Source organism: Triturus cristatus, chromosome 5_2 (assembly GCF_964204655.1).
Source record: "Triturus cristatus chromosome 5_2, aTriCri1.1, whole genome shotgun sequence".
Taxonomy (NCBI): domain Eukaryota; kingdom Metazoa; phylum Chordata; class Amphibia; order Caudata; family Salamandridae; genus Triturus; species Triturus cristatus.
This window is the reverse complement of record NC_140588.1, coordinates 563289110-563303942: the sequence shown is the minus strand read 5'-3', so window position 1 is coordinate 563303942 and position 14833 is coordinate 563289110. Positions and strand designations below refer to the sequence as shown.

The window sequence follows — 14833 nt, the reverse complement described above, 5'->3', positions numbered from 1 at the left end:
TTCTTCTAGAGCCTTCCAAATCCCCCATCTTGCCGTCTTTGTGGAGGCTCACCTGACCTAGGGGTATAAAAGACAGGGAGGGAACCTCATAAGTTAGTTACACTACTGGACCTGGGGACTCTCCGCTGGAGTGAAGGCTGCTGTGCTACGGGGAGAGCTACACTACTGAGGCTGACTAATCCCAGGAACTGCTGCCCCAAGTTACCCTACCCGCCTGCTGACCTTGCCCTGCGTGAGGGGAACCAGGGTGTCCATTGTGTCTCCACAATAACTTCTTCTACTGTGACTAGCCCCCTGCTGGGGTGAGTGCAAATATCCTCAAAGACTACCACAACCCATGCTCCTGTAACCTGACCTGTCAAGTGCTGTGAACCTGAGAGCGCTGCTGCTGCCTGGGGACCCTTGAGGTACCGTGAAGCGCTGTGCATCCAGCATCTGTCATTGATCCTAAGCGCTGTGTGCCCAGAACTCGAAATGAATGTCAAGCGCTGTGTCAGCGAAGCGCTGTGCGCCCAGAACTCGAAATTAATGTCAAGCGCTGAGTCAGCGAAGCGCTGTGTGCCCCGGACCTGGAATTGCTGCCCGGCGCTGTGTCAGAGAGCGCCCTGTGCCCAAGATCACTGCAGCTGGTGCGAGCGCTGAGGCTGTGGAGAGCACTGTGAGGAGGAGCGCTGTTGTGGCCCAGAACACCGCAGCCGGTGTGAGCACTGTGGGAGTGTGGAGCGCTGTGAGGAGAAGCGCTGTTGTGCCGGACTCACCGCCGCGGCCCTTGAGGCCGAAGAGGGGCTGCCGGATTCCCCGCCGCGACCGGGAGGCGCTGCAGGAGAAGGCGCGCAAAGGAATGCCCCTAGCGATGGCCGGAGAGTGCCACGCTGCGATTGGGCAGAGAGGCGCCTAGCAACCGGAGCTCCGGCCTACCGCGTCACCGGCCGCCTTCCTGAGAAGCCACGCGCACATCGGCTGACGGGCGGAGTGCTGCTGGGAGACCCCGGGGCTCACCCAGGCGCCATTGCGGAGAACTCCCAGATCCCACTGGACCGGTTCCCCCGCCGTGGGGAAGCTCACAGACGTCATCGACATCCTCCTCCCCCCAGGTAACAGCCCCGCGGGAAGTGTGGAGTGGGCTGACCGGGGGAGGGGTTGTCTGGAGGCCGATTCACGAAGGGACTGCCTGAAGGTGCCCTGCGCATACTCCCCCCTACGCTCCCTCGCTCCTTGACCCCAGAGTGACTGAACTGGTGAGTATGGGAGATCTGGGGCCTACGCCCACTCGGAGGCCCATTCATATTGGCAGCAGGGATAGCCCCAGGGGCTCCTGGGGCCGGAATATCTGGTAAAGATACCCAGTCACGAGTAATAACTGTCTGGGAGATGCCACCCCTTGCTGAAATGTCCTCTTTGAAATTGCATTGAATATATATCTGCATAAGAATTGTTGCCTGAATTGAATATATATCTGCATAAGATTTGTTGCATGAATTGAATAGATACCTGCATAAGAAATGTTGCCTGAATTGAATATATACCTGCGTAAGAATTGTTGCCTGAATTGAATATATACCTGCGTAAGAATTGTTGCCTGAATTGAATATATATCTGCATAAGAATTGTTGCCTGTAGTGACCTGAGGATACAAAAAACGTTTATCCTGCATACGGTGAGAACCTTGCATTTTCAACCCTGCCAAGAAGTAGATGAAAATACTTGTTCTCCTAAATGAAACTGGAGTGGTGTCTCCTTATAGTGTATGCTTTACTGTGTCGGTGTGGGGGTGTGCTGCGCAACTAATTCACACAAAGCCTTGTGCGTGCCTACCTGCCTGGCGCCAAGCTACCTTGTCGGAATTAGGGGTCCCTACTTGGGCTAGGGTGCGGACTCTGGCACACTGGAGACCTCGGGTCTAACATTGATCATCTGTAGGAGTAAATGGACTTGGTGGAGTGTCGCCTGGCCGATAAAATAACATCCACCACATCAGGAGGGAGAGAGACGGAACTCAGGTTGCCCCGTTCAATATCCAGGCATGAAGGTGCAAGCTCTGGAGGTGGGGGGTGAAGAACCTGCCCCTGCGACTGCCAGAGGAGGTCTGCCCTGAGAGGGAGATGGAGCAGAGGGTGCGATGAGAGGTGAAGTAGTTCTGTGTACCACACCCTTCTTGGCCAATCCGGGGCGATCAATATGACTTGGGCCCGGTCTTGGCGAATCTTCCTCAGAACCCGAGGAATCAAGGGAATGGGAGAAAATGCGTAGAGGAGTTGAGAGCTCCAACTCAACTGAAACGCGTCCCCCAACGCCCCCTGCATCGAAAACTGGAGACTGCAGAATGACGGGCAATGCACGTTCTCGAAAGTGGCAAACAGGTCCACCCGAGCAGTTCCCCACGTTCGGAAGACGTGTCGAACTATCTCCGGAAGAAGCCTCCACTCGTGGTCGGCAGAGAACTGCCGACTGAGACTGTCTGCACGCACATTTAGCACCCCGGCCAGATGATTTGCCATCAAACAAATCCGATGGGCCTGAGCCCAGGACCAAAGTCGCAACGCCTCTCTGCAGAGACGGTACGACCCTACTCCTCCCTGCTTGTTGACATACTACCCACACCCCAACTTACCTTAAATCCGTGGTAAAGGCATGGATTGTAAAGGCATGCACGTGGTAAACACATGCGTGCTAAAAAATACATCGTAAAGGCACAATGAGGTAAAAACCTCATTGTAAAGGCTGTTTCCCAACAAAAATATGCGTTGGTCACAAAACACTGTGATTTTGCTAATCGCATGGTGTGCAACCACAATATGATTTCGTAAATTCAGCTTTGATTTCCTTTTGCAGTTCAATTAAGGTGCATGCTGCACCCATTGCACTACACTGAGATCTTATCAAAACCTTTCCCATTTCGACAATATGTTCCTTGTCTAGCTTATTCTGCATGCATTCTATTTGTTCATATTTACTCTGAATAATTAACTTCTCCAATTACATTGATCAATATCGAACATTCACGTCTATTCTTTCCTTAAAATACTTTTCACCGATCTAATAATTTGAAGTGATATTTCCTGGGGTTTCTTAATGACAGTACTGAGAAGTCATGCAAAGTACACATTCTTGTTGGCATCTTTGACAGCGACTCAGTCTCACGTAGTATAAGAACTTGCAGAGCTTTGCTGTGCCAGCGGATACCTAAACGAAGCGTTAAAAGTGAGCCAATCCCATTCCGTATCATTGATGCAACTCAGCCCTGGATAAGGCCTGGCTTTCCACCCAAACATACAGTGAGCTACTGTTTTCATCCAGGACCCGTTGGTTGCAACATTGATTTATCACAATGCAACACGTTTGTTGCATTTTACAGTAGTTGCATACATGCAGGACTTCAACTCTCTGATGAGGCACTGATGTGGATTAATAGGCAGGTAGCAATCTTCCTCATGGGACCGCTATGGATTCAGGAGCGTGTTTGTGTCAAGTGGTCCATGCAGAAAGACATATACTCTCAAGGAGTCAACTCGGAAGTAAAGGGAGCAGGCCACAGGAATAGGAATTATACCATCAGCCACAGTATGTCCTCTGAGGAGTCCACGCAAAGGGAAGCAGAGAAGCAATGCACAGTAATGGGCATTATCCAACAACCTGAAGCATATGCTCTGATGGGCCCACACAGGAGCGATCCTAAACAAATACTATAAATGTGCTGCTTAAAACCAGTCATAGTGTATGTTCAGAGTATCCACCCAGGAACAGGATGGTTTAATCTGCAGACGTGTGTGATATTGGAGCGGAGGTGAGAAGGGATAGTGACTGGCCCTGTGGAAAAAAAGGAGTTAGGGGAAGAAGCATGCAAACCGACTGACAAGGGATAGGAGTCTAGGCACGTGTTTCCCAATCTGTTGGTTGTGACCCACTGGTGGGTCGTGAGCTGATTTTTGATGGGTTGCAAAAGACGTAACAATAAATAAAAATGCCTTTAAAATCTGTGTTTAACATGTTACATTTGGGGATTCAACGACAGAGGTCAAGTGTCAAGCTGGCTTATTCTCTTAACATGGGGATTGATGCTTACTTTTCTTTCTCTGACTGAAAATTAGGATGAGGTTTTAAAGTGAATTATGTGACAATGGAGGATGTTGTTTTCTGCAATATTCAACATAATGTAAATACCTGTAAATGAAAAGGACTTTTTTTATAATTCTGAAGTGTGCTGAAAACAGAGATTTAAATAGGATCAAAACAGATCAATACACTTACTTGGTGATGCACAAATGATGAATATTCACAGAAACACAATTTCTACACATTATCATTTGTATGCTATATAGTTTTATCAGTAAAGCTGCATTTCTGTGCAAATTTAGTGGTCAATTCATTGGAAAATGTGCTGTCTGTAAATGACAATGCGCTACCACACGCTGCTGTAGTTACATGCATAAATCGCCCGCATAATTTCCATTAAAGGTATGTGAGTAGCAAAAGTTTGTTGTCCTAAAAAGTGGGTTGTGATTCTAAAAAGTTTGGGAAACACTGCTCTAGAAAGCACTAACAGGGAGGAAGCCATAGGAAAACATCCTTAACTTCTGCCTTGTGAGGAGAGACTGAGTAGGGTAGGTATAGGAAGCTGGCTCTGTATATGGTATACCACTAAGTGGTTATATCATGCACAGAGTCGAGAGATTCCCCCAGAAGTGTACAGAGCTCAATGTAAACCCAAAGTGCTCTATTTGTGGTAGTGTGGGTGAGCAGCCTCAGGTCTAACAGAGTGTGTAAGACATTTGTTATGCATTCAGTGACTAAATGGCATACGAGTCCAAAAGGAGATCCACACCAATTTTAGAAAAATAAGCTTCTTTCGTGATTTAGTCGTAGACCAAGATGTTGGCAAAAAGGTAACCGCGTTTTTCATAAAAAATACTTTATACTTACAAAGTGGACAATATTCAAGCTTTGCAATGTTAACCCATGGGAGGAAAACAAGAATGCAGTTTTTCAGGTAAGTATACGACTTATAGTTCCAGTCTTCGAGGTTTCAGGTCAACACCAGGCAAGGTTCAGATTGGCACCAAAACTGCACCACCAGCCGCAGAGGGACGGCAGCTAGCAGAGGTCAGATTCGGGTCCGCTGCCCAATGTTAACCAAACCGGCGGTAGTAACCCGTGAGGCCCAGGAAAGCCCTGACCTCCCAGGCTAGGATGGTCTCGATCTTGGCCTGGAGGGGCTGCACCTTACCCCCGCCCACCAGGTGTCCCAGGTAGACGACAGATCCTTGTCCGATCTAGCATTTACTGGCCTTGATGGTGTGGCCGGCCCGCTGCAGGGCCTGAAGCACCTCCTGGAGATGCTCCAGATGGTCCTCCCAGCTACTGCTGAAGACGGCTATGTCATCCAGGTAGGCAGCAGAGAAGGTCTCTAGGCCAGAGAGCACCTGGTTTACCAACCGCTGAAAGGTGTCAAGAGCGTTTTTCAATCCAAAGGGCATCACTCTAAATTGGAAGTGGCCCTCTGGGGTGGAGAACACAGTCTTCTCCTTGGCTCCATCCGTCAGGGCGATATGCCAGTATCCTGACGTGAGGTCAAAGGTACTTAAGTATCGGGCGGCCCCCAGCCGGTCAATGAGCTAATCCGCCCTAGGGATGGGATGAGCAACCGTCTTGGCCACGGAGTTAAGTCCTCGGTAGTCCACAACGAACCGAAGTTCAGGTGTGGTGCCCGGTGGGGCCGCTTTAGGTACCAAAACCACCGGACTGGCCCAGGGGCTGCTGGAAGGCTCATCACTCCCAGCTCCAGCATCTTAGTGACCTCACGCTGGATGCTGGCCTTCACCTTATCCGACAGCCTATAAGACTTGGTCTTGACAGGGGGGCTGTACCCTGTGTCCACATCATGGGTACACAGGTGGGTAACCCCAGGGATGAGGGAGAACAAGGAAGAGTACTGTCCAAAACCTGGCAGCGGTCCCTCTGTTGCTCATGGGTCAGGGACGGGGAGAGAACCACTCCCTCCACCGATCCGTCTTTTTCTTAGTTTGCTTAGGGCTCCGGACTTCAGTAAGGAATTTATTGTTCAAACGGACGCCTATGAACATGGCATTGGGGCAGTACTCTCGCAACTCAACGTGGAGGGCCTAGACCAGCCCCTGGCCTTCATATCCAGGAGGCTACTCCCCCGGGAACAACGGTGGAGTACTATCGAGCGAGAAGCTTTTGCTGTGGTCTAGGCCTTGAAGAAGCTGAGGCCCTACCTCTTTGGCTCCCACTTCCTGATTCAGACCGACCACCGGCCCCTTCGTTGGGTCATGCAAATGAGGGGCAAAAACCCTAAATTGTTCAGGTGGTCCATTTCCCTCCTTGGTATGGACTTCAGGGTGGAACACCGAACCGGAGTAGACCACGCCAACGCTGACGGTCTCTCTAGGTTCTTCCGCCTTAGTGACAAGAACTCCCTAGAGGTTGGGTAGCTCTCCCCACTTTCGGCTGGGGGGGACGCGTGTTAGACCTGTCAGCCCTAGGGTAGTCTTCCCCTACATTTTTTCCCTTTTTTTTTGCCTCGTTATTGACTGCCATTTTTGCTGAATATAGAACTCTGGGCGCCTTACCGCTGCTAAACAGTGCTGAGGTACAGGTGCTCTCTCCTAAAAACATGGTTGCCACAGGCCCCTGCTACTGCGGTAAGGCTACTGTCCTATCTGCGCATTAGTAGTTGGAATAAAGCTGGGACTTACTGCTACTGTAACCTTGACTGTCCCGCCTCTTGTCACCATAGACAGACACCACAGAGTCCCCAGATTCTTCTAGAGCCTTCCAAATCCCCCATCTTGCCGTCTTTGTGGAGGCTCACCTGACCTAGGGGTATAAAAGACAGGGAGGGAACCTCATAAGTTAGTTACACTACTGGACCTGGGGACTCTCCGCTGGAGTGAAGGCTGCTGTGCTACGGGGAGAGCTACACTACTGAGGCTGACTAATCCCAGGAACTGCTGCCCCAAGTTACCCTACCCGCCTGCTGACCTTGCCCTGCGTGAGGGGAACCAGGGTGTCCATTGTGTCTCCACAATAACTTCTTCTACTGTGACTAGCCCCCTGCTGGGGTGAGTGCAAATATCCTCAAAGACTACCACAACCCATGCTCCTGTAACCTGACCTGTCAAGTGCTGTGAACCTGAGAGCGCTGCTGCTGCCTGGGGACCCTTGAGGTACCGTGAAGCGCTGTGCATCCAGCATCTGTCATTGATCCTAAGCGCTGTGTGCCCAGAACTCGAAATGAATGTCAAGCGCTGTGTCAGCGAAGCGCTGTGCGCCCAGAACTCGAAATTAATGTCAAGCGCTGAGTCAGCGAAGCGCTGTGTGCCCCGGACCTGGAATTGCTGCCCGGCGCTGTGTCAGAGAGCGCCCTGTGCCCAAGATCACTGCAGCTGGTGCGAGCGCTGAGGCTGTGGAGAGCACTGTGAGGAGGAGCGCTGTTGTGGCCCAGAACACCGCAGCCGGTGTGAGCACTGTGGGAGTGTGGAGCGCTGTGAGGAGAAGCGCTGTTTTGCCGGACTCACCGCCGCGGCCCTTGAGGCCGAAGAGGGGCTGCCGGATTCCCCGCCGCGACCGGGAGGCGCTGCAGGAGAAGGCGCGCAAAGGAATGCCCCTAGCGATGGCCGGAGAGTGCCACGCTGCGATTGGGCAGAGAGGCGCCTAGCAACCGGAGCTCCGGCCTACCGCGTCACCGGCCGCCTTCCTGAGAAGCCACGCGCACATCGGCTGACGGGCGGAGTGCTGCTGGGAGACCCCGGGGCTCACCCAGGCGCCATTGCGGAGAACTCCCAGATCCCACCGGACCGGTTCCCCCGCCGTGGGGAAGCTCACAGACGTCATCGACATCCTCCTCCCCCCAGGTAACAGCCCCGCGGGAAGTGTGGAGTGGGCTGACCGGGGGAGGGGTTGTCTGGAGGCCGATTCACGAAGGGACTGCCTGAAGGTGCCCTGCGCATACTCCCCCCTACGCTCCCTCGCTCCTTGACCCCAGAGTGACTGAACTGGTGAGTATGGGAGATCTGGGGCCTACGCCCACTCGGAGGCCCATTCATATTGGCAGCAGGGATAGCCCCAGGGGCTCCTGGGGCCGGAATATCTGGTAAAGATACCCAGTCACGAGTAATAACTGTCTGGGAGATGCCACCCCTTGCTGAAATGTCCTCTTTGAAATTGCATTGAATATATATCTGCATAAGAATTGTTGCCTGAATTGAATATATATCTGCATAAGATTTGTTGCATGAATTGAATAGATACCTGCATAAGAAATGTTGCCTGAATTGAATATATACCTACGTAAGAATTGTTGCCTGAATTGAATATATACCTGCGTAAGAATTGTTGCCTGAATTGAATATATATCTGCATAAGAATTGTTGCCTGTAGTGACCTGAGGATACAAAAAACGTTTATCCTGCATACGGTGAGAACCTTGCATTTTCAACCCTGCCAAGAAGTAGATGAAAATACTTGTTCTCCTAAATGAAACTGGAGTGGTGTCTCCTTATAGTGTATGCTTTACTGTGTCGGTGTGGGGGTGTGCTGCGCAACTAATTCACACAAAGCCTTGTGCGTGCCTACCTGCCTGGCGCCAAGCTACCTTGTCGGAATTAGGGGTCCCTACTTGGGCTAGGGTGCGGACTCTGGCACACTGGAGACCTCGGGTCTAACATTGATCATCTGTAGGAGTAAATGGACTTGGTGGAGTGTCGCCTGGCCGATAAAATAACATCCACCACATCAGGAGGGAGAGAGACGGAACTCAGGTTGCCCCGTTCAATATCCAGGCATGAAGGTGCAAGCTCTGGAGGTGGGGGGTGAAGAACCTGCCCCTGCGACTGCCAGAGGAGGTCTGCCCTGAGAGGGAGATGGAGCGGAGGGTGCGATGAGAGGTGAAGTAGTTCTGTGTACCACACCCTTCTTGGCCAATCCGGGGCGATCAATATGACTTGGGCCCGGTCTTGGCGAATCTTCCTCAGAACCCGAGGAATCAAGGGAAAGGGAGAAAATGCGTAGAGGAGTTGAGAGCTCCAACTCAACTGAAACGCGTCCCCCAACGCCCCCTGCATCGGAAACTGGAGACTGCAGAATGACGGGCAATGCACGTTCTCGAAAGTGGCAAACAGGTCCACCCGAGCAGTTCCCCACGTTCGGAAGACGTGTCGAACTATCTCCGGAAGAAGCCTCCACTCGTGGTCGGCAGAGAACTGCCGACTGAGACTGTCTGCACGCACATTTAGCACCCCGGCCAGATGATTTGCCATCAAACAAATCCGATGGGCCTGAGCCCAGGACCAAAGTCGCAACGCCTCTCTGCAGAGACGGTACGACCCTACTCCTCCCTGCTTGTTGACATACTACATCACGGTAGTGTTGTCCGTCATAACTTGAACCGACTGACCGCGAAGAGAAGGGAGAAAGGCCTTGAGCGCCAAACGTATCGCCCGCAATTCCAGAAGATTGATATGAGACAATCTTTCCTCTGGAGACCGAAGACCCTTGATGTCCAGATCCCCCAGATGAGCACCCCACCCTAGAGTAGAGGCATCCGTTATCACTGTGGCCACCGATGGAGGAAGATGAAAGGGCTGAGACAGATTGCCCTCCACGCTCCACCAAGAAAGATCCGCCGCAGCTTCTCTGGAGATCCTTATTGACTCCCTGAGATCTCCGTTGTGCTGATACCACTGCCTGCGGAGACATCACTGGAGCGCCCTCATGTGCCTGCGTGCATGGTTGACCAACAGAATGCAGGAGGCGAACAGACCGAGCAGGCGAAGGACCTTCAGAACTGGAACAACCGCTCCATTGTGGAATAAAGGGACCATATCCTGAATGTCGAGAATTCTTTGTGGAGGAGGAAATGCTCGACACACAGTAGTGTCCAGTACCGCCCCTATGAACAGGTTGCGCTGAGAGGGCACCAGGTGAGATTTGGGCACATTGATTGAAAAATCCAAGTTGAACAACAGTTGAGATGTTACATACAGATGATGAAACACCATCTCCGGCGACTCCGCTTTGAGTAGCCAGTCGTCCAGATAGGGGAGAACAGGAGTCCCCGACCTTCTGAGATGAGCTGCCCCCACTGCCATTACCTTTGTGAAGACTCAAGGTGCAGTAGTAAGACCAAACGGGAGGACCGCAAACTGGTAGAGGCAGTAGAGGAGGAGGAGAGATTGCGGGCAGAACCACGTTGGTCACCTTTGGTTCTTCCTCTATAAGATTTATAGAGTGGATTTTGCTGATGCTGCTGAGGTTGATGGAGGTTGCGAAAGGAAGACCTACCAAAGCCTCAATATTTCTTGTAGCCAAAACATCTCGAATGGGTCTGCAATCCCAAGGATTTCGCTGTGGCTCTGCTATCCTTAAACCTTTTTAAGGCCAAATCTGCTTTTTCCCCAAAGAGCTTAGTTCCGGCAAAGGGAAAATCAACAAGAGTGGCCTGGACATCAGGGGAAAATCCAGAAGAACAAAGCCAAGCCTGCCTTCTTGTAGCTATGGAGGAGCCCATAACTCTGGTTACTGAGTCAGCCATATCCAGGCCTGATTGAATAACCTGTCTAGCCGCAGCTTGAGCGTCTGACAGAACCTCCATAAAGTTTCCCCTTTCCTCATCAGGTAACTTGGGGGCCAATTTTTTTGCCGAGTTCATCAAAGCATGTATGTAACGGCCCAACTGACAAGTGGAATTGGTCGATTTCAGTGCCATGCTAGAAGAGGAGAAAACCTTTTTAGCTAACTGTTCCATTTTCTTTGAGTCCCTGTCAGCTGGGGCCTGTGGAAAAGCACCTGAAGATTGCTTGGAGCAGGATGCCTGCACCACCAAACTCTCTGGAGATGGATGAGAAGCCACAGCCTTAGAAACGGTAGGCTAAGAGAGTGGTTTACGTCAAACCTCGAGGATAGGATCTAACAAACCTTCATTAAAGGGTAACAGAGGCTGAACTATGGAGGAAGGTGAATGCAAAACCTCTGTCAACAAATTTGGTTTATATTCGGCAGTAGGTAACTGCAAAGCCAAAAGCTCCGCAGCTTTCCTTATCACCAAATGGTAGGGAGCTACCTCTTGAGAAGGTGAAGCCCTGGTAGAAGAGAGTTCTCACACTGGAGGGGTATCTAAACCACTCGCCTCCTGAATTCCCTCAAATTCATCCAGAACCTCTTCCAACTCGCCCTCCTCTACTTCCTCTCTGCGATACTGCTCCTCTTCTAAAAGCCTCTGAGCTTCTCTCAGTGAACGAATCTGCGGACGCGGCGTCTGATGCGGCACCGATTGCTCCGCACCCGGCGTCGAAGGAGGCTCCGAAGGAGGCACGAGATCCACACGAGGCCGAGAGGAGGGCTCACAAGACAGCGCCAAGGATTCTATCAACGGCGTTGAGACTCTCGGTGCTGGAAATTGCCATGACGGCGCCATCGGCATGAAGGGTGCCTGGGCATAGTGCTGGGGCACGCCCAAGTTGAATGCCAGCGGACCCACTGGACCAGAAGGTGCTCCAGATGGGAAAGCCACCCTTGTAAAAACTCCATAAATAGCATTTAAAAAAGCGACGGATTGAGGATATGGATTCAAGCCAGTATCCAAATGGGGAGTGTACGACGTCGGAACGACCGGTTCAATCTCAGGCACAGGAGAAGATGGAATATCCTGAACCGGCTCGGCGTCTGAAGCCAGTGAATCCCTCAGCGCCGGAGACTGAGCTGGAGTGCCTCTAGGCAAAGGAGACTTCTCCGGACTCGCATGAGGAGAAGAAGAGGCCGAAGGAGATAAAAAGTCCTTACGGTGATGTCGAGGGGCAGGCGAAGGCGACTTTGAAGCCTTACCTTTCGTCGAGTGGCGCCGAGATCCAGGTCTTCTCTTTTTCTTGTGTTTTCTCGACTTCGATGTATGGGAAGTCGACGACTTCGACTTATCACACTTACGCCCTCTACACCTTCTTTCTTCGCCTTGGCCAGAAACAACTTGGATTCCCGCTCTTTAAGTGCTTTAGGATTCATTTTCCTGCAACATTCCCTACAGGGTTTAAAAGCAGAATTCCTTGAAGATTACATCACTTCTAGCAACAGTTAAAGCAGAAGGAACAACAAAGTAACTCCACAAAATATGGACAGTGGTAGAAAACCGTTACGTGTCGACGGCGCGGAAAAAAGGGAACTTACGTCACCATGCCGACGAGGCTCTCTTATGGCTCCGGTGACGTCATGCAGACTCGCGAGCAGAGCCGACATCCTCGTCGGCGTGGAGAGCTAGGAAAAAATTCTGCGGAATGCTGGCGCAGGGGATATTCATAAGGTGAGGAATCCAAAGGCAGATGTATCCATCAGAATGAGTATTACTGTGTGAGACTGAGTGAGTTATAGTCTTAGTGAGAATGACTGAGTCAGACTAAGGGAGAATGATTGAGTCTGAATGATTCTGCCTGAGATTGAGTCAGAATGAGTGTGAATGAGCGAGACTGAGTGAGTCAGAGTGAGTGAGAATTAGTGGGACTGGATGAAACTGGCTATGAGTGAACTGAAATGAGTGGGACTGAGTGAATCAGGGAGAACAAGTGAGTTGGGGGAGACTAAGGGAAACTGGGTAAAAAAGACCGAGATTGAGTGGGTACGAGTGAATCAGGGAAAGCCTGAGTGAAACTAAGTGAGAATGAGTGAATCAGTGACAATGAGAGAGTCAGAATGAATGAGACTGAGTCAGAGTGAATCGGAAGGGAGTGAGAACGAGTGGAACGGAGTGAGAGTAAGTGAGATTGAGCAGGTAAGAGTGAGGATGAGGGAGACTGCGTGCGTCAGTGAGACCTGGTCAGAGTAAGTAAAGGGAAGTGCAAGTGTGAACAAGAATAAGTGAATGAGTGCAAGCGAGTGAGAGAGAGTAAGACTGGGTGCAAGCGAGTGTCACCTAATCCCTTACACCTGCAAACACTTGAAGGAGACGTCACGCTCGCTCACTGGAATTTGAGCCAAGGATTGCGCCCCATCACTTTTAATGGTCACCAGCCACAACCAATTTTTATACTACTTTTTCCAGCATATACAAATCCAATAGGGCAGGCTTAATTGTGCTAAACAGTATTGGTCCATACAAAGAAAGGAAACAGCATTTATGAATGCCTGAGTTTATCCTATGCTGGCACATTAAAGCCAGGCTTATTGACATTGCCAATGCTTGTTTTTTCAACGCTTCCCTATTATCGCCTTGCTGTTTAGTAAATTTCACTGTTCCCATTCTAGATCCTTTTCTACCACATGGCTCTTTTTTTTACTCTACCCACATATGTGGTGGATTCCATAGCAAGAAGAACTACAAATATAAATAATTATTTAATATTTAACAAAAGACTAGATAACAGAGATCATTTTGAAATCCAGTCTCACTGCATAAGTGAAAGAACTGTGCAATGTTTACAGGTAGGCTCAGTACCTTTCAGTTTTTCAGACACAATGCTGCATTCATGGTCGGAGTAGTGTACCACAGGGGGTGGAGAAGGGGGGCGGAATCGGTCTTCCTCCATCCTTCGCCGATGCCGCTCCTCTCGTGCCAGCATCCTCTGCTTACATTCCCACTCATAGAAGTCATCGCGGGCTCGTGCGAAATCTACGTGCAGACGGCCAGTGTCCTTCTTGTCAGTACTGGATCCTAATCTGATCCGATAACCTGATGAAAGATCAAGGACATATGCCAAATATCAGCAGCTACATCTAACAAGGTAAAATTCTTATTCCCCAAAAACTGTTTTATACTTTATCAATGTTCTTCATGAAGCAGTCTTTTTGGAAAAGCAACTCAATCAGTAGGTCAATGACACCAGTACAAAACTAGTGAAATACATCCCAAATAGTGTATGCAAGGTGTATATCTCGAAACATGAAGTAAAATGTCCTTCCATGAAGATCCCTCTTATGATCCTTATCAGCAACAGGATAGCTCTGGGTGCAAGAAAGCTAAATATTCCCAGGTGCAACTGCATGGTGGCTTGACAGGAAGACCTATTGTTCGTGAGGAGGGATTGTGGTGTATATCTTAATCCCAAACAGTGAAGTTGTTTCTAGCGCATTTAAGTATCAGCGCTAAAAAACAAAACTAGAAGCAGAAATGGTCTCCAGCAAGGTTTCATCCAGAAGCATTTTGCAACCTAACAGATCCAGCAGCCACAAGTCTGTTGAAATGCCTGACGGGTTCATTGCGCCCTCCTGGAAGCACTAACTGATACAGACGTGGAGATAAAGTCCAATAGCAGCACGGTCCAGAAATAAACAACCAGAGGAGACTCAATCCACTGTCGGATGGAGGGACAAGTGGGCAGACATTTTTCGAATGCTAATCAAGACCCTACGAAGATTACTTAGTATCCATCCTTTCAAACTGCAACACAATTTCTTCGTACCCTGTTTTATTTACTAAATTGTACACTGTATGTGCCTAGATGATTACAAAAACTAAATTGCCCTAACCCAAGGACAGAAATGCCAAATTTCCAAGGAGCTTCGTCCGCTCTGAAACGATTTCACAACATACAAAAATCATTGTTGAAACAATTAGTTACTCAAGGGAAATTTTGGTCTCATTCAATCATCTAGATTAAAAAGCGCCAAATAAATATATTTACTTGTACTGCACATCATGCATTTCTCATTTATTCAAACGCTTGAATATTTATTTTCTCGCCGTTCTAATTATTATGATACATAAGGTACTTAAAAATCTATTGATGCTTTTAATCAATTTCTTGAAACACCTTGAAAAGTTGACATTAAATACTTATTGTATAATACCACATTCTATCTTAGCAGAATCAAGAATCACGTGCATCTCATG

The 14833-nt window shown here is 49.7% G+C and overlaps 1 protein-coding gene across 6 annotated transcripts in view; it reads right to left on the bottom strand.

The window, feature by feature from the left end:
• The window catches only part of ENOX2 (ecto-NOX disulfide-thiol exchanger 2), a 1377678-nt gene that overhangs the window by 396226 nt on the left and 966619 nt on the right, over positions 1–14833 (bottom strand). For all 6 annotated transcript variants that reach the window (XM_085607631.1, XM_085607636.1, XM_085607633.1 and 3 more), the window contains one exon: positions 13439–13672. In XM_085607631.1, coding sequence (XP_085463757.1) covers positions 13439–13672 — 234 coding nt within the window. The remainder of the gene's footprint in view (positions 1–13438; positions 13673–14833) is intronic.